This window comes from Ranitomeya imitator, chromosome 1, assembly GCF_032444005.1.
Source record: "Ranitomeya imitator isolate aRanImi1 chromosome 1, aRanImi1.pri, whole genome shotgun sequence".
Lineage (NCBI taxonomy): Eukaryota > Metazoa > Chordata > Amphibia > Anura > Dendrobatidae > Ranitomeya > Ranitomeya imitator.
In genome coordinates this window covers 637857636-637885154 of record NC_091282.1, presented here as the reverse complement: position 1 = coordinate 637885154, position 27519 = coordinate 637857636, and the positions used below count along the sequence as shown (strand labels likewise).

At 47.2% G+C, this 27519-nt stretch overlaps 1 protein-coding gene across 1 annotated transcript in view; it reads left to right on the top strand.

Moving 5' to 3' along the window:
* COPA (COPI coat complex subunit alpha) overlaps nt 1–26597 on the top strand; it is a 39261-nt gene extending 12664 nt beyond the window's left edge. Inside the window, exons 7-33 of the mRNA XM_069727376.1 lie at nt 2343–2452; nt 3070–3169; nt 8026–8161; nt 8273–8355; nt 8492–8642; nt 8755–8821; nt 9125–9200; nt 9487–9569; nt 9650–9789; nt 9930–10015; nt 10110–10248; nt 10378–10540; nt 10808–10954; nt 11148–11337; nt 11419–11514; nt 11592–11680; nt 11812–11935; nt 14923–15009; nt 15091–15200; nt 15282–15359; nt 15448–15516; nt 15604–15740; nt 16010–16196; nt 16281–16391; nt 16510–16671; nt 16757–16951; nt 25483–26597. Coding sequence (XP_069583477.1) covers nt 2343–2452; nt 3070–3169; nt 8026–8161; nt 8273–8355; nt 8492–8642; nt 8755–8821; nt 9125–9200; nt 9487–9569; nt 9650–9789; nt 9930–10015; nt 10110–10248; nt 10378–10540; nt 10808–10954; nt 11148–11337; nt 11419–11514; nt 11592–11680; nt 11812–11935; nt 14923–15009; nt 15091–15200; nt 15282–15359; nt 15448–15516; nt 15604–15740; nt 16010–16196; nt 16281–16391; nt 16510–16671; nt 16757–16951; nt 25483–25542 — 3176 coding nt within the window. The 3' untranslated portion in view covers nt 25543–26597. The remainder of the gene's footprint in view (nt 1–2342; nt 2453–3069; nt 3170–8025; nt 8162–8272; nt 8356–8491; nt 8643–8754; nt 8822–9124; nt 9201–9486; nt 9570–9649; nt 9790–9929; nt 10016–10109; nt 10249–10377; nt 10541–10807; nt 10955–11147; nt 11338–11418; nt 11515–11591; nt 11681–11811; nt 11936–14922; nt 15010–15090; nt 15201–15281; nt 15360–15447; nt 15517–15603; nt 15741–16009; nt 16197–16280; nt 16392–16509; nt 16672–16756; nt 16952–25482) is intronic.
* Nucleotides 26598–27519: the final 922 nt, after the last annotated feature.

The following is a 27519-nucleotide window of genomic DNA, read 5'->3' as shown; positions in this document are numbered from 1 at the left end:
TGAATGTACACAGTGACTGCACCAGCAGAATAGTGAGTGCAGCTCTGGGGTATAATACAGGATGTAACTCAGGATCAGTACAGGATCAGTAATGTAATGTATGTACACAGTGACTGCACCAGCAGAATAGTGAGTGCAGCTCTGGGGTATAATACAGGATGTAACTCAGGATCAGTACAGGATCAGTAATGTATGTACACAGTGACTGCACCAGCAGAATAGTGAGTGCAGCTCTGGGGTATAATACAGGATGTAACTCAGGATCAGTACAGGATCAGTAATGTATGTACACAGTGACTGCACCAGCAGAATAGTGAGTGCAGCTCTAGAGTATAATACAGGATGTAACTCAGGATCAGTAATGTAATGTATGTACACAGTGACTGTACCAGCAGAATAGTGAGTGCAGCTCTGGAGTATAATACAGGATGTAACTCAGGATCAGTAATGTAATGTATGTATACAGTGACTGCCCCAGCAGAATAGTGAGCGCAGCTTTGTGGTATAATACAGAATGTAACTCAGGATCAGTACAGGATCAGTAGTATAATGTATGTACACAGTGACTGCACCAGCAGAATAGTGAGTGCAGCTCTGGGGTATAATACAGGATGTAACTCAGGATCAGTACAGGATCAGTAGTATAATGTATGTACACAGTGACTGCACCAGCAGAATAGTGAGTGCAGCTCTGGGGTATAATACTGGATGTAACTCAGGATCAGTAATGTATGTACACAGTGACTGTACCAGCAGAATAGTGAGTGCTGCTCTGGGGCATAATACAGGATGTAACTCAGGATCAGTACAGGATCAGTAGTATAATGTATGTACACAGTGACTGCACCAGCAGAATAGTGAGTGCAGCTCTGGGGTATAATACAGGATGTAACTCAGGATCAGTACAGGATCAGTAGTATAATGTATGTACACAGTGACTGCACCAGCAGAATAGTGAGTGCAGCTCTGGGGTATAATACAGGATGTATCTCAGGATCAGTACAGGATCAGTAATGTAATGTATGTACACAGTGACTGCACCAGCAGAATAGTGAGTGCAGCGCTGGGGTATAATACTGGATGTAACTCAGGATCAGTAATGTATGTACACAGTGACTGTACCTGCAGAATAGTGAGTGCTGCTCTGGGGCATAATACAGGATGTAACTCAGGATCAGTAATGTATGTACACAGTGACTGCACCAGCAGACTAGTGAGCGCCGCTCTGGGGTTTCCCCTGCTCCTTGTCTCCTGCAGTTCTTGGCTGGACGCTCCACCATTCACATTTTGCAGTACATGGCAGATCCGACCAGTCGATGGCAGAATATGGCCGAGGTGGGGGAAGGTCTCGCCTCTGCCATAATCTGTATGCACTTGGAGGGAATTCTCCCCCCTTATTAATGCTATGGCTGCCGTCTGCCTTCCCTCTGATGTCCTGTAACTGTGAATGCATGACATGTTTAACCCTATGCGAGCTGCATGCTGTGCTCAGCATAGTCAGAGCAGGGGAAGCTTGCACTAACCGCAGTAACACAACAGCGGGAATTACATGTATTAACCTGGGGGGCTTATGTAATATCTTAAAGGGGTTGTCTGTATTGGTTGCTATGATGCATTGGGGAATATGCAAGTGGGGGACACAGAGAGCCAAGCACATACATGCATTCTATAGACAACCCATTCATCATTACCCACAATTATAGTTTAACTTTGAGTTTGTTGGGGGGATGGAAAAACTGTGCTTCTTAACCCTTTGTAACCAGGTGAGCATGGGTTTGTGCTATAATAAACCCCGTTATAAAAAAAAATAGGGATCCCCTCTCCAGCTCCACCACCCCCATATCTGCAGACAGGGGGCGCCGTCATCGCGCATGTCGTCTGTTGCACGTCACCATCTGAACTAATCCATCTCTCCTCTGCGGATATTAAACGCATGCCCCCCTTGTCCCACAGTAACCCCGCCACATAGCGATTAACCCCCTCCCTCCCAAGTCCGCTCACTGGTCCATCTTCAGTGTCCTCTCCGCCCTCTTTATTTGTGCAGTCACAGACATTTTCCATTCTTGCTTCTGACACATCTGGCCAACGTTTCTCCACCTCCATGTTTTACCGCCGTCCATTCATCCGCCCGCAGGAGAAAGATAAGAAAGATGAAGTATTTCCAGAAATACGTGGGGTCCACTGTCAGGTCTACCACTATGGGGGGCGGGCTCAGTATTGGAGATTATTTTATGCCGGATCATGCGTGGTTGGCATCGGGCAGACGATGGCGCTTCCCTAGACCTGTTAGCGCCGTCCTTATTTATTAACCTGTCCTTCCTTTACTCCCCTCCCATGGAAAGGCCTGAGAAAGAAGAACCTGTCTCCTGGGGCGGTGGAGACCGACGTCCGAGGAATCACCGGGGTGGACTTATTTGGGACCACCGATGCTGTTGTCAAGCACGTTCTGGAGGTTTGTGAATCAATTGACCCCTGACCTCATCCAGGATCCCTCACCCCCACTTGTCACCACTAGCGGGGGGAATGTATAAAAACACGGCTGATTTCTTCCAGAAACGGCACCTCACAAGTCCACATGATCTTGGCGGTATAACATCTCTATAGAAGAAAATGGGCTGCAGTACCTCACATAACCTGTGGACAAGTGGGGGCGCTCTACTTCTACAGGATCCACTAAATTTTCATGAATTTTATAAATCCGGCATAGATTATTTTTGTGCATGTTGGACTAAGAGAATTTTTTAAAATGGATTTGACAGATTAAATGACTTTTTGCTTAATTTGAAAGGGTGATGAACTGATAATTGGGTGTGACTCCTCCCTCCCAGTGATCACGTGATCATGGATATCTTGACACCAAGCCTGGCCATGCCTGGTACTGCAATTTTGTGCCCTCTACTTGATGGATCAGAGCTGCAGTGCCAGTGACCGCCAGGACTGTATGGCACTATACCGGAGTAAAGCAGCTGCGCAACTCCAGGAAGCATCCGCAATCATAGATGCATAGCTGAAGGAAATCGAAATACAGGGATTTATGCATTAAGTCATTTTCTTTTCTCATCCTCATAGGGACATGACCGTGGGGTTAACTGGGCGGCTTTCCACCCCACCATGCCTTTAATTGTGTCTGGGGCAGATGATCGTCAAGTCAAAATCTGGAGGATGAATGGTAAGTGGGGGTGGGCATCAGATTCTTTACCCTTTCTTTAAGGGTCACATGGTCGATTTCTGTTATTCAGATGGTTAGCAATATGACCATCACCAGTGGATAGCTCCTTATTACTCAGATGGTCAGCAGTATAGCCACCACCAGAAGAGAGCTCTTTATTATTTAGATGGTCTGCAGTATAGCCACCACCATAGGAGAGCTCCTTGTTACTCGGATAATACATAGTATGGGCACAACCAGAGGAAAGCTCCTTCGTACTCATAATCTGCAGTGTGGCCACCACCAGTGGAGAGCTCCTTATTACTCAGATGGTCTGCAGTATGGCCACCACCAGAACAGAACTCCTTGTTACTCGGATAATACGTATTATGGCTGCAACCCGCATATCCAAGCCCTTTCCACTTCCTGCCGCCTTCAACTCAAAAATATTTCACGGTTCCGTACATTCCTAAACCAAGAATCTGCAAAAACCCTAGTCCATGCCCTCATCATCTCCTGCCTTGACTACTGTAACCTACTCTGTGGCCTCCCCTCGAACACTCTCGCACCCTTCCAATCTATTCTAAACTCTGCTGCCCGACTAATCCACCTGTCCCCCCGCTATTCCCCGGCGTCTCCCCTCTGTCAGTCCCTTCACTGGCTCCCCATTACCCAGAGACTCAAGTACAAAACCCTAACCATGACGTACAAAGCCATCCACAACCTGTCTCCTCCATACATCTGTGACCTTGTCTCCCGGTACTTACCTACACGCAACCTCCGATCCTCACAAGATCTCCTTCTCTACTCCCCTCTTATCTCCTCTTCTCACAATCGTATACAAGATTTCTCTCGCGCATCACCCCTACTCTGGAACTCTCTACCACAACACATCAGACTCTTACCTACCATCAAAACCTTCAAAAAGAACCTGAAGACCCACCTCTTCAGACAAGCCTACAACCTGCAGTAACCACCGATCGACCAAACCGCTGCATGACCATCTCTACCCTCACCTACTGTATCCTCACCCATCCCTTGTAGATTGTGAGCCATCGCGGGCAGGGTCCTCTCTCCTCCTGTACCAGTTGTGACTTGTATTGTTCAAGATTATTGTACTTGTTTTTATTATGTATAGTCCTCCTCACATGTAAAGCGCCATGGAATAAATGACGCTATAATAATAATAATAATAATGGCCACAACCAGAGGAAAGCTCCTTATTACTCAGATAATCTGCAGTGTGGCCACCACCAGAAGAGAGCTCCTTATTGCTCGGATAATCTACAGTATGGTCTAGAGTCAACCAAAGAGATAATGGACACCAGAGCTAAAAAATATAACAACTTTATTGAGAACCAAATTTCTAAAATGTTACACGTAAATATTAAAAACACAAGTAAAAAAGATGCAATGAAAAGAAGGGTGAACCTAGTTCCACGCACGGTTAACAACTAATGATAATGGAGCAAATCAGAAGTAGTAAGTCAGCAGACCGTGCATACATATATATAAATAAATAAACCCCCAGGTATAGAAACTCCAAGCTGAAGGCCCGAAAAAACAGACTGTTACACAAAATTGTGATGGTAAAGAGTGGGCAGTTATACCGAGGGGAGGGAGGAAAAAGCTCCAAGCCAAGTATATATATAAGCATATAAGCAGACAGCGGGGTGGTACAGGAGATGATTAAATCATATGAATCGAATATAAGAATACAGGTGGTATGGAGTAAAGTCTCATCCTATCCTGGCATATCCAACAGATATACTAAGGAAATAGTCCTAAGGGGTCCCCTGTGTAGAAAGCAAAGAGGGACAGTGCCACAACATATGCCTGCCAAATGGCTGAAGGGGATAAAGGTTACAAGAAGATCCGGTATGATGTGAATCATATACCAACCTGCTGCTGCCACGCTGTCCACGCACGGCAGCAGCAGCAGCAGGTTGGTATATGATTCACATCATACCGGATCTTCTTGTAACCTTTATCCCCTTCAGCCATTTGGCAGGCATATGTTGTGGCACTGTCCCTCTTTGCTTTCTACACAGGGGACCCCTTAGGACTATTTCCTTAGTATATCTGTTGGATATGCCAGGATAGGATGAGACTTTACTCCATACCACCTGTATTCTTATATTCGATTCATATGATTTAATCATCTCCTGTACCACCCCGCTGTCTGCTTATATGCTTATATATATACTTGGCTTGGAGCTTTTTCCTCCCTCCCCTCGGTATAACTGCCCACTCTTTACCATCACAATTTTGTGTAACAGTCTGTTTTTTCGGGCCTTCAGCTTGGAGTTTCTATACCTGGGGGTTTATTTATTTATATATATGTATGCACGGTCTGCTGACTTACTACTTCTGATTTGCTCCATTATCATTAGCTGTTAACCGTGCGTGGAACTAGGTTCACCCTTCTCCTTTTCATTGCATCTTTTTTACTTGTGTTTTTAATATTTACGTGTAACATTTTAGAAATTTGGTTCTCAATAAAGTTGTTATATTTTTTAGCTCTGGTGTCCATTATCTCTTTGGTTGTCTATTAAATTTAATATGGCGGAGCATATATGCTGTTTGCTCTTTGTATAGGTTTACTACAGTATGGTCTGCAGTATGGCCACCACCAGAGGAACGCTCATTATTATTCAGATGGTCTGCAGTATAGTCACCACTAGTGGAGGGCTCCTTACTATTCTGGTGGTCTGCAGTGTGGCCACCACCACTGGAAAGCTCCTTATTACTCTTGTGGTCTGCAGTATGGCCACCACCACTGGAGAGCTCTTTTATACACTGGTGGTCTGCTGTATGGTCACCACCACTGGAGAGCTCCTTATTTCTCTGGTGGTCTGCTGTATGGTCACCACCAGTGCAGAGCTCCTTATTACTCTGGTGATTTTCAGTATGGCCGCAAGGAGTGGAGAGTTCCTTATTACTCTGGTGTTGTGCACTATGGCCACCACCAGTGGAGAGCTCCCCTTAGAGCCCCCTCCTATATGTCTTGTCTGTATACATAGGTGTATTGCTGGTTCTGCAGGGCGGATGTAAATGGACTCACCTTTGTCTGTATCTCTGTTTTCCAGAATACGCTGTGCCCACTACAGGCCAGTTCTCAGTAGACATGACTAGAGGTGTTGGCACTCATGCCTGCTGCCCCCCGTGTAGCATGTGTGTGGGTACAGAACGTTGTCGTTTTACTGGTCCCCCACCTATTGTTATCTGCAGCTACTAAAGAGCTGCCATTTTCAGACTGCCTCCCTCTGGGAACCGATCGACAGATGGATGACGATGTCCTCCCATGTAGCCTTCATGTACCTAGAGTCGCACCCCAACTATCAAGCTTAGAGAAGACCTCATCCAGCTGCCTGGTCTAAAACGTCTGCCATCTGGGGCGTCCCCTATAAAGACGCCCTGGGTTATAGTCATCCGGGGACAGTAACACTACAGACGCCCTGTTTGGTGCAGTGGTATAAGATATTAGGCGCTTGTCTCCTCCCCACCCTCTTTCCTGCTTTCTAGGCCGTGTGTGAGAACTGCATTGACAGATTGTCGTTCAACTTAGAGCTATAACTCCCAGCATGCTCTGCTAGTTCCTGCATAACAAAATGTCTGTAAGATGTATAGTCATTTAGAAAGTTAGTGCTTAACTATGCAGAATAGTGAGTGCAGCTCTGGAGTAGAATACAGGATGTAACTCCGGATCTGTAATGTATGTACACAGTGACTGCACCAGCAGAATGGTGAGTGCAGCTCTGGAGTATAATACAGGATGTAACTCAGGATCTGTAATGTAATGTATGTACACAGTGACTGCACCAGCAGAATAGTGAGTGTAGCTGTGGGGTATAATACATGATGTAACTCAGGATAAGTACAGGATCAGTAATGTATGTACACAGTGACTGGACCAGCAGAATGGTGAGTGCAGCTCTGGAGTATAATACAGGATGTAGCTCAGGATCTGTAATGTAATGTATGTGCACAGTGACTGCACCAGCAGAATAGTGAGTGTAGCTGTGGGGTATAATACAGGATGTAACTCAGGATAAGTACAGGATCAGTAATGTAATGTATGTACACAGTGACTGCACCAGCAGAATAGTGAGTGTAGCTGTGGAGTATAATACAGGATGTAACTCAGGATCAGTACAGGATCAGTAATGTATGTACACAGTGACTGCACCAGCAGAATAGTGAGTGCAGCTCTGGGGTATAATACAGGATGTAACTCAGGATAAGTACAGGATCAGTAATGTATGTACACAGTGACTGGACCAGCAGAATAGTGAGTGCAGCTGTGGGGTATAATACAGGATGTAACTCAGGATTAGTAATGTAATGTATGTACACAGTGACTGCACCAGCAGAATAGTGAGTGCAGCTCTGGGGTATAATACAGAATGTAACTCAGGATCAGTACAGGATCAGTAATGTAATGTATGTACACAGTGACTGCACCAGCAGAATAGTGAGTGCAGCTCTGGGGTATAATACAGGATGTAACTCAGGATAAGTACAGGATCAGTAATGTAATGTATGTACACAGTGACTGCACCAGCAGAATAGTGAGTGCAGCTCTGGGGTATAATACAGGATGTAACTCAGGATCAGTACAGGATCTGGAATGTAATGTAGGTACACAGTGACTGCACCAGCAGAATAGTGAGTGCAGCTCTGGGGTATAATACTCCGTAATGTTTGTACACAATCCCTCTGGATTTGATGTGTAATGGTTGCTGTTTGGACTGAGGATTGTTAGGATATATCTTCTCTATCAGGAGTTCACATGAGGTTTTTGCAGAACATCAGATGTTGGAGTTGTTCGGTTTCATCTTCCATTTCTTTGATTTCTTCATCTTGATTTGATGCAGAATCTAAGGCCTGGGAGGTGGACACGTGTCGAGGACATTACAACAACGTCTCGTGCGCCGTCTTCCATCCTCGTCAGGAGCTGATCCTCAGTAACTCCGAGGATAAAAGCATCCGTGTCTGGGACATGTCCAAGAGGTGAGCAGCAGCCTGTCCCTCTGTAGCCAGCTCCTCTGACGCCGGTATATTCTCTCTGTAGATTTATTTCTGAATACCGGTTATTATTCTATTTCTTCCGTTTCAACCCAGAACTGGGGTCCAAACCTTCCGCAGAGATCACGACCGCTTCTGGGTCCTGGCCGCTCACCCCAACCTTAACCTCTTTGCAGCAGGTAAGATGCGTTTTGCTTTCTCTCACCAAATCTCCAGCCTGAAACTCTCCAGCCAGGGCCTGCTGGAATTTGTAGTTTTGACGCAATCGTATTATAAGATGGCTTATGATTACTTACTTGTATCTCTTCCCGCCAGGACACGACGGGGGAATGATCGTATTTAAGCTGGAGCGAGAGCGTCCCGCCTATGCCGTACACGGTAACATTTTGTACTATGTAAAGGACCGCTTCCTGCGACAGTTGGACTTTAACAGCTCAAAGGATGTGGCAGTGATGCAGCTGAGAAGGTGAGATACACTACAGACACCTGGAGACGTTGACAATCCCTTTAAGTTACCTGCGGTGTCATCGCCAACCTATTATATGTGTACGATCCTCTCTGTTGTGTTCTTGCTACAGCGGCTCCAAGTTCCCGGTGTTCAATATGTCCTACAACCCTGCGGAGAATGCTGTCCTGCTGTGCACGGTAAGGAGCCAATGTTGTGCAGAATCGTGGTTTTATCTACGTTATGGCGTAAGGATGGTGGAGGGCGTCGCTTATACCTGGCATTTTAGCCTATAAACAGCAGTGATCGGAGCCAGCTCTGATCTCTAAAGTTAAGAGGCTGGTGCTGGCTGGAGGGCACAGGAGAGAGGGACGGTGACGGCACAGGGGGCCAATAGCAATTTTTAGAATATTATCTGTGCTCTAGAAATGAATCTTTTGGGCTATTTTAGGCGTGAAAGAAAGTGATACCGTAATTCTTAATTTTTTTTTCTATTTGATCAGAGGGCCAGTAACCTTGAGAACAGCACATATGACCTGTATACCATCCCCAGAGACTCTGATTCCCAGAATCCTGATGGTAAGAAACAAGAAAATCATGTTCTCATAACTTTAAAGGAGTAAATCAAGGTGTCTTTGGAAGGTGAATGCATTTCTGAGCTGGATGCTCCATAGCAGCTTAGAAGATCTATTATAGTTATAAGCGATACAGATTTGTGCCGGATGTGATACTACACTTCCCAGAATGCAGCTCTGGAGGATAGTGAAGACTGTAACTCCTCTTCTCATGCACCTTCAGTTCCTGCCACTCGTATTTTAGGTATCCTGTGCATTACATCATTCCTGATCTCCACCTCTCTCCACAGCCCCAGAAGGGAAGCGCTCCTCTGGACTGACCGCAGTGTGGGTGGCTCGCAATCGGTTTGCAGTCCTGGATCGCATGCATTCAGTGAGTGGCTTGGCCTACCTGCATCATTTGTCTGGCCTCATCCGCCTCGCTGACCTGTCGATCTTCCGTCTGCCCTGCAGATCCTCATCAAGAACCTGAAGAACGAAATCACCAAGAAAGTTCAGGTGCCGAACTGCGATGAGATCTTTTACTCCGGAACCGGGAACCTGCTCCTCCGAGATGCCGACTCCATCACCTTGTTTGATGTACAGCAGAAAAGGTAACGACTCCATGGCAGTCCCATCACAGCAGTCAAGATATTCATCATGGGTCTGGCCACCTGAGACCCTCTGCTAATTGGTAATTTAGCTAGAGTCCACTACTGGGTCCGTGCATGATAAGCTTCCTCTCTTCACACAGAACTCTGGCATCTGTGAAGATCTCTAAAGTGAAGTATGTGATTTGGTCGTCAGACATGTCTCACGTGGCTCTTCTGGCCAAACATGGTGAGTTCCCTGCAGGTTCTCGCATATAGTACTGCCTGGGCATCAGGGTACACGCCTGGCCGGCTCATCTCCCCTCGCTGTCGTCCATCCACAGCCATAATGATCTGCAACAGGAAACTGGAGTCTCTGTGTAACATCCACGAGAACATCCGGGTGAAGAGCGGAGCGTGGGACGAAAGTGGAGTGTTCATCTACACTACCAGCAATCACATCAAATACGCGCTCACCACGGGGTATGTACAGGGAGGGCAACAGTAATATGTCATGTTCAGGTACCTTACCCTCTGTCTACATGCGCATTACATGCGTGTATGAGGGGTCAGTCTCCTCACACACTCTGCCCACTGTTTTTGTCACCTCAGAGACTATGGCATCATCCGGACCCTCGATCTGCCTATTTATATCACACGAGTGAAGGGTAACAGCGTCTACTGTCTGGACCGGGAGTGCCGCCCGCGGGTGCTCACCATCGATCCAACAGAATTCAAGTTCAAGTTGGCCCTGATTAACAGGAAATATGATGAGGTAGGTTCAGGCTGGCAGGGTTCCCATCTTTGCTTCTGGTCAGGGACTGGTTGCCCTCTTTGGCCTTCGGTCGGTGGATTGGCCGTCCTCTTTGGACTTCGGTCGGTGGATGGGCCGCCCTCTTTGGCCTTCGGCTGGGGACGGACCGCCCTCTTTGGCCTCTTTGCCATATTTTCTTAGGATTAGTCTCCCAGATATTTTGACGTTTCATGTAAAATTGACCTATGGGGGGGTGATACACAATATCTAATAACCCTCTGCTCCTAGGTCCTACATATGGTGAGGAATGCCAAGCTGGTAGGCCAGTCCATTATCGCTTACTTGCAGAAGAAAGGCTACCCGGAGGTGGCTCTGCACTTTGTGAAAGATGAGAAGACAAGGTTCAGTTTGGCTTTGGAGTGCGGTAACATTGAGGTAATGGGCTTCCCCTGGGCTCTCCTTTCTTCTACCCTCATAACTCGGTCATTTATTGTCTCAATCCTTGGGCTACCGCTTGAGAGCAGTTTGCATGTGTACGGAGACGCCATTTGATGACGAAGGTCCTGGTGGGGCTCTACTGAGACATCCCACATCACACAACCCCTTCTTTTTTTCTTTTTCTCACCAGATCGCCCTTGAAGCTGCCAAGGCTTTGGACGATAAGCACTGTTGGGAGAAACTGGGTGAGGTGGCTTTGCTGCAGGGAAACCATCAGATTGTAGAGATGTGCTACCAGCGCACCAAGAATTTCGACAAGCTCTCCTTCCTCTACCTGATCACCGGGAACCTGGAGAAACTGCGCAAGATGATGAAGATCGGTTAGTTAGACACACCCTGGCACACGCCGGGTCCGATAGCATTACTGCGGCAGCTCATACCCCATCTCCTTCCACTTTTAGCCGAGATCCGTAAAGATTTCAGCGGCCAATATCAGAACGCTTTATACCTGGGGGACGTGGAGGAGAGAGTGAAGATTCTCAAGAACTGTGGGCAGAGTGAGTGCCCTGCCGGTGGGCTGGCGATTCCTCAACCTTCCACCGTTTACTCACTATTACTCTCATCATTTGCACAGAATCTCTGGCCTACCTCACTGCTGCCACCCATGGAATCGGCGAGGAGGAAGAAAACCTACGGGAAACATTCGACCCCGAGAAAGAAACTGTAAGTTGGTGGCCTGCAGGCGGGACCCTCACTTATTAGTCATCTATGGGGCACACACCCGACATTACTCATCTTTTAATAACGTTTTTTAGTTAGAAGACAATATTATAATGATTAATGTTTGCTGTCAGATTCCCGAGGTGGATCCCGATGCTAAGCTGCTTCTGCCCCCTCCTCCGGTGATGCCGCTGGACACTAACTGGCCTCTGCTCACCGTGTCCAAAGGCTTTTTTGAAGGATCCATATCCAATAAGGGTAAGTAGTTTTGTAGATGTGCGATGTTAATCTGAAGGAACTCTCGCCTTCTTACTCGAAATTACTATACAACACGATTGACCATTTAACCTGTTCACGACAATCGCCGTATATGTACAGTGCAGCGGGAGCTGCTTTCCTGCAATGCGACATGTATACCATATTTTTTTGGACTATAAGACGCACTTTTTCCCAAAAAAATTTGGGAGGAAAATGGGGGGTGCGTCTTATAGTTCAAACGCAGGCTTACCAGGGGGTTGCAGCAGAGGTGTGGCAATGCTGTGGCGGTGGGCGGTGCGGAGTGCAACTGAGCAGGGTTCCTTCTTAAGGATTGCAGCGGTAGAAATGTGATTGAATGATCACAATGAGCCAATCACAGCGACGTAACAAAGTTGTTGAAAAAAAAATGTGACGCTGGCTCAGACGGCACCAATCACAGCAGTCACAATGGATGGGGCGATTGCCTCAGCTGATTAACCTTTTTGGCATTGATTGGTCAAACTATTCCGCCAATCAGTGCCAAAGGGGTTAATCTAAAATAGCGATCACCACTTTGCACGCCATCTTTACCTTTGGCTTCCAGAGCATTTGTGTAAATCTTGGTACCTGAGAGAGTGAATTATCGTTGATAACCAGTGAGATCCTACTGTGATCTGTTTGCTGCGATCGTCGTGTGAACGATCTGTGATTGCAGCAGTTCCCAAATCCCTGTTCCAAAGGTTGGCACTAACTAAATTTTATAGCTAGGGCATTAATGTAATGAACTCAATACAATTTTTTTTTTTTTACAAACTTTATTTACTTCAATTGATTTTTTTGTTTTCATTTTTTTTTTTCTTCTAAAATTCAGGCACTACCTTCCCAGTAAAAGGGCCGAGTACGGAATTACACTGTACAAGCTGTGCAAGGGTATCCCCACAGATTTAGGGTCTCCCTAAGCCACTAAAAAGGCGAAAGCAGAGCCCAATGCAGCGACAACATGCTGGTGGTCAAGCAAAAGGACAAAAGGGGATGTTCTTATCTTGACCACCATACACCATGGGAACAGCCCACTTGTTACGGTCTGAGGTACCAAAAGTCCCAAAGCTAGATTATACCCTGGATTATAATAAGTACATGGGGGTGTAGATCTCTCAGATCAGGTCCTCAAACCATACAATGTGATGCGAAAAGCTAAAGGATGGTACAGAAAATTGGCCGTACATATGGCACTGTACAGTGCTTTTGTGCTGTTTTGATCTGCAGGCAATATGGGTACCTTCTTTCACTTTAAGGAGGTAGACATCAAGGCCCTAATGTTTGTCACTCAGGAAGGGGCAGGTCCCAGTACTTCTGAAACGGATAGTGCCCACATTGTCCCAGGTCAAGATTTTCCCGGAGAGGTTCCCCAAACAGCGATGAAAGGATAATCACAAAAACAGTGCAGAGAAAGCTCCAAGAGAGGAATCTGAAAGGACACAATTTACCATTTTGAAGCCTGGCCTGGGAATGCTGGCCTGTGCATTAAGGATTGCTTCAAAGCGTACCACACATCCACAAATTAATAAAATTTGTTTTTACCCTGTTGACACAACACCAGTAAAACCAAAAGCATAATTGTTACCATAAAACTATACGTCTAGATAGAGTCCTTGAGCGGCCTAGTTTCCAAAATGTGGTCACTTGTGGGGAATTTGCAATATTTAGGCACATCAGATGCTCTCCAAATGCACATTGTCCACCCTCGATTCCAGCCAATTTTGCTTTCAAAAAGTCAAACCTTGCTCCTTTTCCAAGCCCTGCCATGCACCCAAACAGTAGTTTTTCCCCACATACTGGGTGTCTGCTCAGGAAAATGTGCACAACAAATTTTGGGGTCAATTTACTCCTGTGACCCCTGTGGAAAAAGAAATTGGGGGCAGAATTAAAAATTTTGTAAAAAAAATTCCTTCCACATTGCTTCAGTTCCTGAGAATCACCTGGAGGGTTAATGAACTTCTTGAATGTGGTTTTGAGCACCTTGAGGGGTGAAGTTTTTATAATTGTGTCACTTTTGGATATTTTCTGCCATAAAGTCACTTCAAATGTCATATGGTCCCTAAAAAAAAAAAAATGGTTTTGTCTATTTTGTTGGAAAAACGAACAGTCTCTGGTCAACTTTTTTTTTAACCCTTAAAACTTCCTAATAAAAATTGTTTAAAAAATGATTCTGATGTAAAAAGTAGACATGTGAGAAATGTTATTAATTAACTAATTTACGTGACATAACTGGTTTAAAGGCACAAAAATTAGAAGTTTGAAAATTGGGACAATTTCAAAATTTGTCAAATTTCTGATATTTTTACATATTGAGCAAATTTTACCACTTGCATGAAGTACAATATGTCACGAGAAAATAAGCTCAGAATCAGTGGGATCAGTTGAAGCGTTCCAGAGTTATTACCTCATAAAGGGACAGTGGTCATAATTGTCAAAATTGTCCTGGTCATGAAGGTGGAAACAGGCTGGAGGGTGAAGTAGTTAAAGGGGTGGGCACTATTTTATTTATTTTATTTTTTTTATGATGGCCCATTCTTCCAACACCCACACCCCTGTCAGCCAGTACATCTCAGATGCTGCCGGAGAACAGCATCTTTGTCATTTCTATAGTGGCCCTGGCCGGGTACTGCAAGTCCACTTTTTTAGTAGTAGTAGCCAACCCCTTAAGTTTATGCCAGTTGGTTGCAGGATAAAGGCTCCCGCTCCACCAGTCTCCCCCTATGGGGTATTGCCACTTCTATCCTCTTTGCTGGCATCTGGACATTAAGTGCACTCTTAAGTACTGGATCGAAGCTTCGGCACCATTGCCAGATGTGGCAGAGCTGCTGTGTCCTAACAGGCCCAGAGAGGCTTTATGTATTACTAATGTCAGGACAGGGGGATGTTGACCCCTATAACGGAATTTTATGGGTTTTTTTTTTCTCTCAAAATGCCCTTAATTAATGAGGTTTCACTTTTTCTCCTGCCAGCTAAGGGAGCAATGGCTGCCGATATGGATGTGGACACGGTGGGAGGAGAAGGCTGGGGAGAAGATGCTGAGCTGGCACTGGATGAAGGTGAAGGCGTCAGCCTAGATTACCCTCCGTCTCCTTCTCTTCTAAGCATATAAACCCAATAGCCATGGCGTTTCTTTTCAGATGGCTTCGTGGATGCGGGAGAAACATTCGGAGATGAGGCCCCCGGTAAAGGACAGGAAGAAGGAGGTGGATGGGATGTGGAAGAGGACCTGGACCTTCCTCCTGAGCTGGTGAGTAGACCTGAGATAGTCAGTTGGCAGCAAGGATTTATCTTCTGCCTTTTCCTTCTAAACTTGGCCCTGTGTTCACAGGATGTTCCCGCTGGTGCCTCAGGCTCGGGAGAAGACGGCTTCTTCGTGCCACCAACCAAGGGCAGTAGTCCCACACAGGTAAGATGTTCTGCCCTCTACACAGTCCTGTTGTGACGCAGGATAAGACGTAGATGTTCATTATGTTCTGGTCATTTTTATACTGCAGTCTTGGTGCAACAACTCTCAGCTTCCGGTGGATCACGTCTTGGCCGGATCGTTTGAGACCGCAATGCGAGTAAGTTCACCATAAGCCTCCGACATGGGTTCAGTGCCAGCTGCGTGCTCCTGTAGATACACTTCGACCATCTTTATATCTCCTCAGCTTCTCTATGACCAAGTGGGTGTGGTAAACTTTGGCGCCTATAAGCAGCATTTCCTGCACACCTTCTCCAGGGGTCGTAGCACTTATCAGGCACTGCCGGGGCTCCCAGCGATGTACGGTTATCCCCAAAGGAACTGGTAAGGACACATTCCTGATTGACACACAATATTTTGGGGGAAAGCTGTAGAATTAAATACTATTCTGTCTGTATCCACCACTAGTGGAAGCAAGTCTCTGATGATGAATCTGTATCTTGTAAGCTCCCCCTAGTGGCTGCTGACAGTTTTATCTCCAGGGGGCTTCCACTGGTGGGCACTGCATCTCTTTATTGAGAGACCACCATTGCCATAAATTTCCTATTAGAGCATTGGATCTCTGCCTCTAAGCTTTGGATTTACTCTTGCAGGAAGGAAGCCGGGTTAAAGAATGGACTTCCAGCCGTTGGCCTGAAGCTCAGCGACCTGATCCAGCGTCTACAGTTGTGCTACCAGTTGACCACATCAGGCAAATTTGAGGAAGCGGTGGAGAAGTTCCGCCTCATCCTCCTCAGCGTTCCTCTTCTGGTGGTGGATAGCAAGCTAGAGATAGCAGAGGTAAGGGGGCCGTTACATAACACGCAGTGCTCCATGTAGGAAATATAAATCTCCAAATCACTGCCTATTTACCTTCCATTGCAGGCCCAGCAGCTCATCGTAGTCTGCAGAGAGTATATAGTGGGATTGTCCATGGAAATAGAGCGGAAGAAGCTTCCTAAAGATACCCTGGAACAACAGAAGCGCATTTGTGAGGTGAGGCAAAAACCGGTGCCCAAACAAAATCATTGCTATATCTGTAATGACGTTGGTGTACCTCTCGGGGGCAGTGTACATATTTCTTCCGTTGAGCATTCTGACTTGTTTTTTGCAGATGGCAGCCTACTTCACACACTCCAACCTGCAGCCGATTCACCTGATCTTGGTCTTACGAACGGCCGTCAATCTCTTCTTCAAGCTGAAGAATTTCAAAACAGCTGCCGTGTTCGCCAGGCGACTGCTAGAATTGGGGCCCAAACCTGAAGTGGCGCAGCAGGTGCAGAATGGTGGTGGAAGATTAATGCAGGTACAGTAAGAATCGACTTTGTGGCAACTAATATATTTATTTTCTCCTACGACAGACACGCAAGATTTTGGCTGCTTGCGAGAAAAACCTCACCGACACCTACCAGCTCAACTACGACATGCACAACCCCTTCGACATCTGTGCCGCCTCTTACCGGCCAATATACAGGGGGAAACCGGTGGAAAAATGTCCCCTCAGCGGAGCTTGCTACATCCCGGAGTATAAGGGACAGATCTGCAGGGTCACCACGGTATGTCAGGAAATTAAATGCATATCATTAGTTTTAATTCCATTCTTGTTGAATTTATTCAGTGTGAATGGAAAATGCCCCCCTTATTGCCGCTAAAAGGCTTTTCTTACCGTATATACTCGAGTATAAGCTGAGACTTTCAGCCCATTTTTTTAGGCTAAAAGTACCCCTCTCGGCTTATACTTGAGTAATTGTCCCCGGCGGTCAGGGTAGTGGCTGCTTTCAAATCATACTCACCTGCTCCCGGTACAGTCCCTGCTTCTCCGATTCTCTGACGCCGGCAGCTGTCACGTACCGCTCATTAAAGTAATGAATATGGACGTCACTCCACTCCCATAGGGGTGGAGCGCATATTCATTACTGTAATGAAGGGTACCATGTGACCGCTGAACACAGGAACAAGCTGCCGGCGCCCGGAGACCATCTGTCAGTGAGAAGTTGCCAGGGACCACGTCGGGAGCAGGTGAGTATAACGGGGAAGGGTGAGAGCCATGTGATATTCACCTGTCTCCATTCCACCTCCGGGCTCTGTCTTCCGCGTCCTCTGGCTGTGACATTCAGGTCAGAGGGCGCAATGACGTGGTTAGTGCGTGCCCTCTGCCTGAACAGTCACTGCAGAGAGTCGGAAGACACAGTAGTGGAACGGGGACAGGTGAATATCGCAAGTGCCGGAGGCCTGAGCGACGAGAGGTATGTCATTTTTTTTTTTATTTAATCGCAGCAGCATATGGGGCATAATCTATGGAGCATCTTATGGGGCCATCAACCTTTGTGCAGCATTATATGGGGCATAATATTCTATGGAGCATCTTATGGGGCCATCATTAACCTTTTGTGCAGCATTATATGGGGCATATTTTAATATGGAGCATCTTATGGGGCCCATCATGAACTGTATGGGGCTCCTAATTCAATATGGATATTCAAAAACACTTAACCTACTGATGTCTCAATTAATTTTACTTTTATTGGTATCCATTTTTATTTTTGAAATTTACAAGTAGCTGCTGCATTTCCCATTATGCTCGAGTCAATAAGTTTTCCCAGTTTTTTTGTGGCAAAATTAGGGGTCTCGGCTTATACTCGGGTCGGATTATACTCTACTATATACGGTATATCTCTCCAGATCACAAAACATTTTCTCTATCACCTCTCATTGGGGGACACAGAAACCATGGGTGTATGCTGCTGCCACTAGGAGGCTGACACTATGCACAAAAAGTTAGCTCCTCCTCTGCAGTGTACACCCCACCGACTGGCATTATACACTTCAGTTTAGCTTAGTGTCAGTAGGAGGTGGACACGGGTCTTTCATTAGACCCTTATCTACCTCAATGTGCGTCGTTTTTTTTCAGGTTTTCCGGAGGGATACAGGGTGAACAGTCACACCTGTAGTCCCACAATACAGACTATGAGTACGGCATGTACTGCCACCCTGTATCCTCATAGATCCGACAGCAGGACCATGATCCTAGCACACAAGCGTGCTCAGAAGTCCGGTTCTGGCTCCGTCCCCCACCAGAGCCTGTCGGTTGCGGAGACGAGGACGTCCATCAGCTCCCTGGACGTCTCATTCCTCTTCAGGTTAGTATCGGCGTGGGAGGTTTGAGGTGAGTATTTCCCCATTCCCATCCCAGGTCTTTCAAGGGGGGTCTTGCTAAGGGGCTCCCAACAAACCTGGTCGTCGCTTACACAGCAACTTCTCCAGATTGCAGCAGCACGGCCCGGGATTGCTGTATTGCGCGGCGGCCTTTGCAGGCAGCCGAGTTTCTTCCTTCCCATGCGGCAGCTGCGGCCCCTCTGCCTTCTATTCCGGCGCGGGGCCTTTACAGGCTGCCGCGCCTTCTCCAGTGAGACAGCCCTGGCAGGCTGGCGCACCACTCCGGCGCCGCGGTTTTAATGGGGCCGCACTACCTTCCCCAGCGCGGCAGCTCTGACAGGCTGCCGTGCCGCTTCTTCCTGCAGCACACTGCTCTGGAGCCTTGGCAGGCTGCCGCGCCGTTTTTCTCACTGCGGCGCACTGCGGCTTTCTTCCGCCGGTCGCCGGCCTCTAATTTAGGCCCCTGCTTCTGCCCGGGCCTACTTCCGGTGCCGCACTCCGCCCACTTCCTCTTCATCGGGCGGGCTTTCTCCCGCCCGACAATCTCTGTCCTGCACTCTCCGCCCACCGGCGCCATATTGGTGCTCCTGGGCGCACGGCTGTCTCCGCCCCTCCCTCTACGCCACTGCTTGGTGCCACACATCGCGCTCCGCCCTTTCCAGAGCGCACATTCTTGCGCCCTTTCAGCGGGCACCATCTGCGGCTCAGATTGCAGCAGTAGCTAAACTTCTCTCCAGAGGTCCACCTTGCAAGCCGGACAGCTTCCTCCAACCTGGAATCCGTTTTTTTTTCGTCTGCCGTGAGTAGCTCTGCACTGCAGACTGACACTCCCCTCTGCCCCCTGTCCCCTAACCCTCTGGCATTTTCTTCAAGGACCCTTCAAAATGTCTACCTCTAAGGGAGGCCGCTCTCGTCCTCCTACTTCTTCCTCCGCTTCTTCTGCCTTAGTAAAATACTTTGCATGTTCGTCCTGTAACTGCAAAGTTCCCTCAGGTCAGTCCTCCCCACTCTGTCAGACCTGCAGCAACCTGATTGTTCCCACCGCCCAGGATCCCCCGGCTGCTCCGCTTGAGAGTGATACCCCCACCCCTAGCTGGGCCTCCTCTCTATCACAATTGGTAGCGGATCTAACTCTGATGTCTCAAACTCTGGTGTCCGTGCTGGATCGACTACCCCCCTCCCCCCCCCCCCCTCCTTCCCTGAGTCAGGCGAGGCGTTCTCTGACCAAATCGCTACCATGAGGGGTATGGTTCAGAATCTCATTGGAGCGATAAATCAGACCTGTGGCATCCAGGATACCTCTACGGAACCCGCAGATCAGGCGGTTTCGTTTAGATGGGCTAAACCACCTTCCAAGTTTTTCGCTCCTCACTCTGAATTCGAGGAGATCATGACCAGAGAAAGAGAGAATCCGACCAGACGCTTTCAGAGAGGAAAGCGACTTGGCATTTTATATCCCTTTTCTCCGGAGCTCACGGGTAATTGGACTGCTTCTCCTTCGGTGGATCCTCCAGTTTCCAGGCTTTCCACCAACACTGTCCTTCCACTGTCCGGCGGAGCATCTCTGAAGGATTCTAAAGATAGTCATAGAATCCTTCGCGAAGGATTCAGCCTTTGAAGAGGCTGCAGCTACTCTATGCCCGGCTTTTGCTTCCACTTGGGTTTCAAAATACATATCCAAATAGGCCAAACAACTCCGTCAGGGCATCCTGGACGGGGCTCCACCCGGGCAGCTGGCGGAGCTTGCCAACCAGATTTCTCACGCAGATGAATACCTGGTCTCCGCCTCCCTGGATGCCGCGTCTTGTGCGGCTCAGGCGTCCAGCAATGCTGTTGCCATCCATTGGACCGTTTGGCTCAAGGCCTGGCAGGCGGATTTGTCTTCTAAAAAGTCCCTTACCAGCCTGCCTTTTCAAGGTTCACATCTTTTTGGTTCTAAGTTGGACCAAATCATTAAGGACGCCACCGGGGGCACAAGCTCTCTTCTTCCCCAGTCCAAACCTCGTCGCCCTCCTCCTAGATGGCAATTTCGGTCTTTTCAGCCCTTTCGTCGCTTCGCGGCGTCAAACTCCTTTTCCCAGCAGCAACAGAGGCCACAGGCACGTCAAGAGAAGAAGACGGTATCCTTTAGACCCACTCCTTCCTGGCGTCCTCGCTACTCCCAGGGTAGATCCTCCAGGTTCAGGACTGGAAGATCAACCTCGGCATGACTCTCAGCAAAACCCCAGCCAACGTCCCAGGCTGGGCGGCCGTCTCCTCTTCTTCAGGGACGTCTGGATCTCCTCAGTAGAGGACGCATGGGTCAGGGAAGTTGTATCCACAGGATACAAAATAGATTTCGTTTCACGACCACGGGATCGTTTCTTCGAATCCCGACCTCCAAGAGACCCCGCTCTAATCACGGGTTTCTTCGCAGCCATCGCTTCTCTCCTCAAATCCGGGGTGATCGTTCCCATCCCAGGAAAAGAACGGTTCACAGGTTTCTATTCAACTCTTTTTGTGGTACCGAAAAAAGACGGCAAGGTCCGTCCCATTCTGGATCTCAAATTGCTGAACAGGAGAGTTCGTCTGAGACACTTCAGGATGGAATCCCTTAGTTCGGTAATTGCTTCCATGGAGGCTCAGGAATTTCTGTGTTCCATAGATATTCAGGACGCCAACTTCCATGTCCCAATATTCCCGGGACATCACCGATTCCTGCGCTTTGCGGTGCTCCAGGACCATTTTCAGTTTGTCGCCATGCCGTTCGGTCTTGCAACCGCTCCCAGGGTTTTCACAAAGATTATGGCGGCGCTGATAGCCTCGACGACATCCTCATCAAGGCCCCGTCCTTTTCTCGAAAGTCTCTCCATTATCCTCGACACCCTAGCCCGCTTCGGGTGGCTGGTCAACCGGAAAAAGTCCTTCCTTATTCCTTCTCAGCGCATCGTTTTTCTGGGCATGCTCTTCGACACTTGTCAGACCAAAGTCTTCCTTCCCGAAGACAAGAGATCCATCTTTCGTCGGGACGTACGCTTGCTCCAGGGTCCTCGGTTTCCCTCCTTCCGATCGGCCATGAAGGTTCTGGGGAGGATGGAAGCAACATTGGAAGCGATTCCCTTCGCCCAATTTCTCTCGCGGCCTCTTCAGCAAGCCATTCTGTCTGTGGGACAGGTCTGTCTTTTCCCTGGATCGTCCGATTCGACTCTCTCCCCGGGTCAAACGGTGTCTCAACTGGTGGCTGACGTCCCCTCTCATCTCCCAGGGCAAGTCCTTCCTTCCAGTTCACTGGCAAGTGGTGACGACGGACGCCAGCCTGCTCGGCTGGGGCGCGGTGTTTCGCCACCTGACTGTTCAGGGTCGTTGGTCGGCGCATGAGTCAACTCTGCTGATCAATGTCCCTTCGACATTCGAGCCATCTTTCTGTCCCTTCGTCACTGGGAAAGGATTCTCAGGGGTCTACCAATCCGAATCCAGACGCACAATGCCACGGCGGTGGCATATGTCAACCATCAGGGGGGGGACTCGGATCGCCTTGGCCGAGGTATCCAAGATCCTCCTCTGGGCAGAGGCAACGGTTCCGGTGATATCCGCGGTGCATATCTCCGGCGTGGACAATTGGGCTGCCGACTTCCTCAGCCGCGAGGGTCTCGCAGCAGGGGAATGGTCCTTGCATCTGGAGGTTTTCCATCAGATTTGTCTTCGATGGGGGACTCCGGACTTGGACCTCACGGCGTCCCGAGTAACAGGAAGGTTCCTCGTTTCGTCTCCAGGTCTCGCGACCCCCTCGCGGTGGGCTTCGACGCTCTGGCCATTCCTTGGTCGCAGTTCGTGCTGCCCTATCTGTTCCCAACCCTGCCCTTACTTCCCAAGCTGTTGAAAAAGATCAAAGCGGAAGGGGTGCCGGTCATTCTGATTGCCCCAGATTGGCCCAGGAGAGCTTGGTTTGCGGACATCGTCAATCTTCTTGCGGATGCCCCTTGGCGCCTTCCAGACAGGCCCGATCTGCTGTCTCGGGGTCCGATCTGCCACCTGAATTCTCGGTCGCCCAGTTTAACGGCGTGGCTGTTGAAACCGCAGTTCTAAGAGCATCCGGCCTCTCGGACTGGGTGATTCACACCATGATCCAGGCTAGAAAGCCTTCGTCTTCCAGGATTTACTATCGTACCTGGAAGGCTTATTTCCGATGGTGCGAGTCCAACTGCATTTCACCTATGCCCTTTTCCTTGCCTTCCATTTTGGCCTTCCTTCAGGCAGGATTGGATTCGGGCCTTGCTCTTAGTTCCCTGAAGGGCCAGGTTTCTGCGCTCTCCATCCTTTTTCAGAAGACATTATCTTCTCGGCCACAGGTTAAGACCTTCCTTCAAGGCGTGGCCCATGCTGTCCCTCCGTACAGGGCCCCTGTGGATTCATGGGATTTAAATCTGGTAGTGGACGTTCTGAGGGTTCCCCCTTTGAGCCTCTCAGGGAGGTTCCCCTATCAGTTCTGTCTTGGATTGTGGCCTTTCTTGTGGCCATTAATTCTATCCGCCGCGTTTCCGAGTTGGCGGCTCTCTTGCCGACTTCCTTTCTTGGTCATCCACCAGGACAAGGTGGTCCTCAGGCCTCCGCCTTCCTTTCTTCCTAAGGTGGATTCCACATTCCATCTCAACGAGGACATTGTTCTACCTTTCTTTTGTCCAGCTCCGACTCGTCCTCTGGAGCGATCGCTGAACAAGCTGGACCTGGTCAGGGCAGTGAGGATCTACCTGGATTGAATGTCTGCTTTCCGGAAGATGGATTCTCTTTTCGTCATTCCTGATGGCACGCGCAGAGGCTTGCCGGCTTCCAAGGCGGCTATTGCTCGCTGGATCAGATCAGCAATTTTGGAGGCTTACCGGGTCAAGAACAGAGTGCCCCCTCCTGGGGTAAAGGCTCACTCTACCCGGGCAGTCGGCGCCTCCTGTGCGGTACACAACAGGGCTTCCACCCTACAGCTTTGCAAAGCAGCAACTTGGTCTTCCATCCACACGTTCGCCAAATTTTACAAGGTCCATACCTACGCTTCGGCGGACGCCAGCCTAGGCAGAAGGATTTGCAGGCGGCAGTGGTGAGTCCTCTGACCTGATGGAAGTCTCTGTTTTTTCCAACCCAGGGACTGCTTTTGGACGTCCATGGTTCCTGTGTCCCCCAATGAGAGGCGATAGAGAAAACAGGATTTTTGGTTGCTTACCGTAAAATCTGTTTCTCAGAGCCTCCATTGGGGGACACAGCACCCTCCCATGTTATTCAGTTTCTGTTGTTCTATTCTCTATGACTCTTCTCACGTTTACAGTTCTCATGTTTGTGGTTATGGTTTTCAACCTTGTTATTTATCTCCTACTGCTTTCTCACTAACTGAAGTGTATAATGCCAATCGGTGGGGTGTACACTGCAGAGGAGGAGCTAACTTTTTTTGTGCATAGTGTCAGCCTCCTAGTGGCAGCAGCATACACCCATAGTTCCTGTGTCCCCCAATAGAGGCTCCGAGAAACAGATTTTACGGTAAGCAACCAAAAATCCTGTTATTAAAGTAGGGGCGGGAAAGGATAAATAACAAAATGTACTCGCGCCCATCCTGCTGCGGTGGCTCTTTGCTGTGTCCTCCATTCGCTTCCTTAAGTTTTCTGCCCCATGCTGATGGCAGCCATCACTGATTTTTATTTTGAAAAAATGTTTTTTCTTAACCATTTAACCCCTTAACAACCGCTGGTATGTCTTTTAACGGCGGCAGTTAAGGGTACTTAAACCACAGTGTCGCTTTTTAACAGCGCTGAGGAATAAGGGTATAGCGCCCCCAGTGTCGGAATTTCTCTGGGGTCTTGGCTACCGTGGGTTGGGGCAAAAAGTGGGTTAGGGTTGTGATTACGGTTAGGTTTGTGGTTAGGGGTGTGTTGGGGTTAGGTTTGGGGTTAGGATTGTCTTGGGGTTAGGTTTGTGGTTAGGGGTGTGTTGGGGTTAGGTTTGTGGTTAGGGGTGTGTTGGGGTTAGGGTTGGAATTAGGGTTAGAATTGGAGGGTTTTTACTGTTTAGGTACATCAGGGGGTCTCCAAAATCAACATGGCGCCACCATTGATTTCAGCCAATTTTGCGTTCAAAAAGTCAAATGGTGCTCCGTGCTCCCTCACTTCTGAGACCTGCTATGCACCCAAACAGTTGCTTTCCCCACATATGGGGTATCTGCGTACTCTGGAGAAAATGCACAACAAATTTTGTGGTTCATTTTCTCCTGATACCCTTGTGAAAATAAAAAATATTGGTTCCAAAATAATTTTTTTGTAAAAAAAAAAAAAGTAAAATGTTCATTTTTTTCCTTCCACTTTGCTTTAGTTCTAGTGAAGCACCTGAGGGGTTAATAAACTTCATGAATGTGGTTTTGTGCACCTTGAGGGGTGCAGTTGTTAGAATTGTGTCACTTTTGGGTATTTTCTGTTACATTAATATCCCCCAAACTCCTTTAAAATATGAGGTGATCCCTAAAAAAATTGTTTAGCAAATTTTGTTAGAAAAATGAGAAATTGCTAGTCAACTTTTAACCCTTATAACGTCCTTACAAAAAATTGTTTCCAAAATTGTGCTGATGTAAAGTAGACATGTGGGAAATGTTATTTATTAATTATTTTGTGTGACACCACTCTCTGATTTAAGGGAACAAAAATTAAGTTTTTGAAAATTTATACATTTTCAAACTTTTTGCCAAATTTCAGTTTTTTTCATAAATAAACGCAAGTTATATCGAAGAAATTTTACCACTAACATGAAGTACAATATGTCATGAAAAAACAATCAGTGGGATACATTTAAGCGTTCCAGAGCTATAACCTCATAAATTGACTGGTCAGAATTGTAAAAATTGCCTCTTCACTAAAGGGCTAAGATCCTTGGATTATTGTTTTCATAAACACTAATTCTTTACCCTTATTCATTTTCATAGGTGACGGAAATCGGAAAAGATGCGATTGGTTTGAGGATCAGCCCTCTACAGTTCCGTTAAGATCCCACAGCCTTTTTTTTTTTTTTCTCTTTTTGTCACTCATCCTGATTATTTGTAGCCGCTTCTGTCCCCCATGCTTACATGTCAAGACTCAAGGCCTCCTTTTACTAATTTGTAGCTCAGCAAATCAAAGTAATTTCTCCATATGTGAAATATAAATCAGAAATCTGGAACCGTATACTTATTTTGAGCAGTTTATGATCATCAACAGACTAATTGCCAAGTACAACATCTGGTTTCGCATATCTATGAATTAAACAGTTTGTATAAAAGCCAATACTAAATGTTGTAACTGTAATGTGCATGAAACTACTTTTTATTTCACCGTTCTCTCTTCAAATGGTGAATGAAGCAGCTCTGTATTCCCCTCTCGCAGCATAAAGTCACAGAAAAAGCCAATTCCACTTGAGTGATTTAAGCTTTTTTGTTTCATTATTTATCAGCCTTTCCTAAGTTAATTATCTTGTTTACTTACTTATTTTGTTTCCTTCTTCTCACAAACCACATGTTGAAAGTGCTGGTTTATCTGCTTAGTTTGTGCACTTTTAAAAGCTGCTTTGAACTGCTACTCTAGCAAGAATCTATATACCAAAACCGGGGAAGTGGAGCAGAGAGGTTCACACAAGGGGCAGCATTGTGCGGATTCCTGCTAGAGCAGCAGTTCAAAGCAGCTTGTAAAAGAACATAAAGAAGGCAGTTAAAACAGCACTAGCAGCATAAAGTTTGTGAGGAAAGGGAGCATTAGAAGGTGATGGGAGTATATTAAAAAAAATATATAACTTTGCAGAGGCTGTAAAATGAATGAATAAAAAGTTACTCTAAGTCATTTAGCTTTAAGAATGCGGCGGAAGATTTGTCGTTGAGCGTAAAATGTTAAAGTATATAATTTTGGATGGCCTATTTCATTGATTTGAAGGAAGAATTTAGGTCACACAAAATCACACCTTTCAAGAGGACGCCCCTTCTAACCTTCCTGTATGTACATGAATGCCCTTTGGACCGATGTGATCTCTGACCAGTGTTCATGCTGGGAATAAAGCTCTGTTGAAATCCTATTGTTTAGCTGCTCTTTTTTCTTTTTTACTATATGGTGTACACTTTTGAAGAGAATTGACTTGCATTGAATGTTGTGACATAGGGAGACTGATGATAAGCCCTTGTCGGAGTGATGCCTTTGTGAATAAAGACTAAGGCTAGGTTCACATTGCGATAGTGCCATCCGTTTAACGGATCCATTAAGCGGATGCGCTATCGCTAATGGCCAAAATCTCTATTTCTACAATCGCGCTAACACATGGTACCATTGCGTTGGCATGCATTAGCAGTAGAGGTCTATGCAAAGCAAAGGCGTCCGTTCGTTGTGCATTAGACCTAACATACCCGAAAACGCGGTAAACCGCGTTCGAGGGTGCGTTTACAAAGTAATGCATCATTGCTAACACATGCCGATTTTGACATGCATTAGGATGCGTTACGATAATGTAAGTCTATGGGCGCATTAACAGATCCGTTACATTAGTGTGGCTAAGTAACAGATCTCTTAAACGGATCGCCCTAACGCAATGTCAACCTAGCCTAAGGGATTGCAGCATTTTACTAAAGCATGGGTGGGGTTATAGAGGATGAATTCTCACGCTGCTGAGGTCATTGTTGTCGGTGGAGAAACCAGCCATTGTCATTTAACATTCCTTCTTCGCCTCATTGGGGGACACAGGACCATGAGTGTTATGCTGCTGCCACTAGGTGGCTGACACTAAGTAAACACAAAATGATTAGCTCCACCTCTGCAGTATACACCAAGACACTGGCTCCAGCCGAACCAGTTAAAGCTTAGTGTCCGTAGGAGGCACATGTGATCTGATCTTCAATATTTTATTTATTTTTAGCTTCAACATCTTCAAAGGATTACAGGGCGCGACAGATCCCTTAAGGGCTCAGCTCTCCCCAAACCTACAACAGGCGGGAACTTGGAGAGTC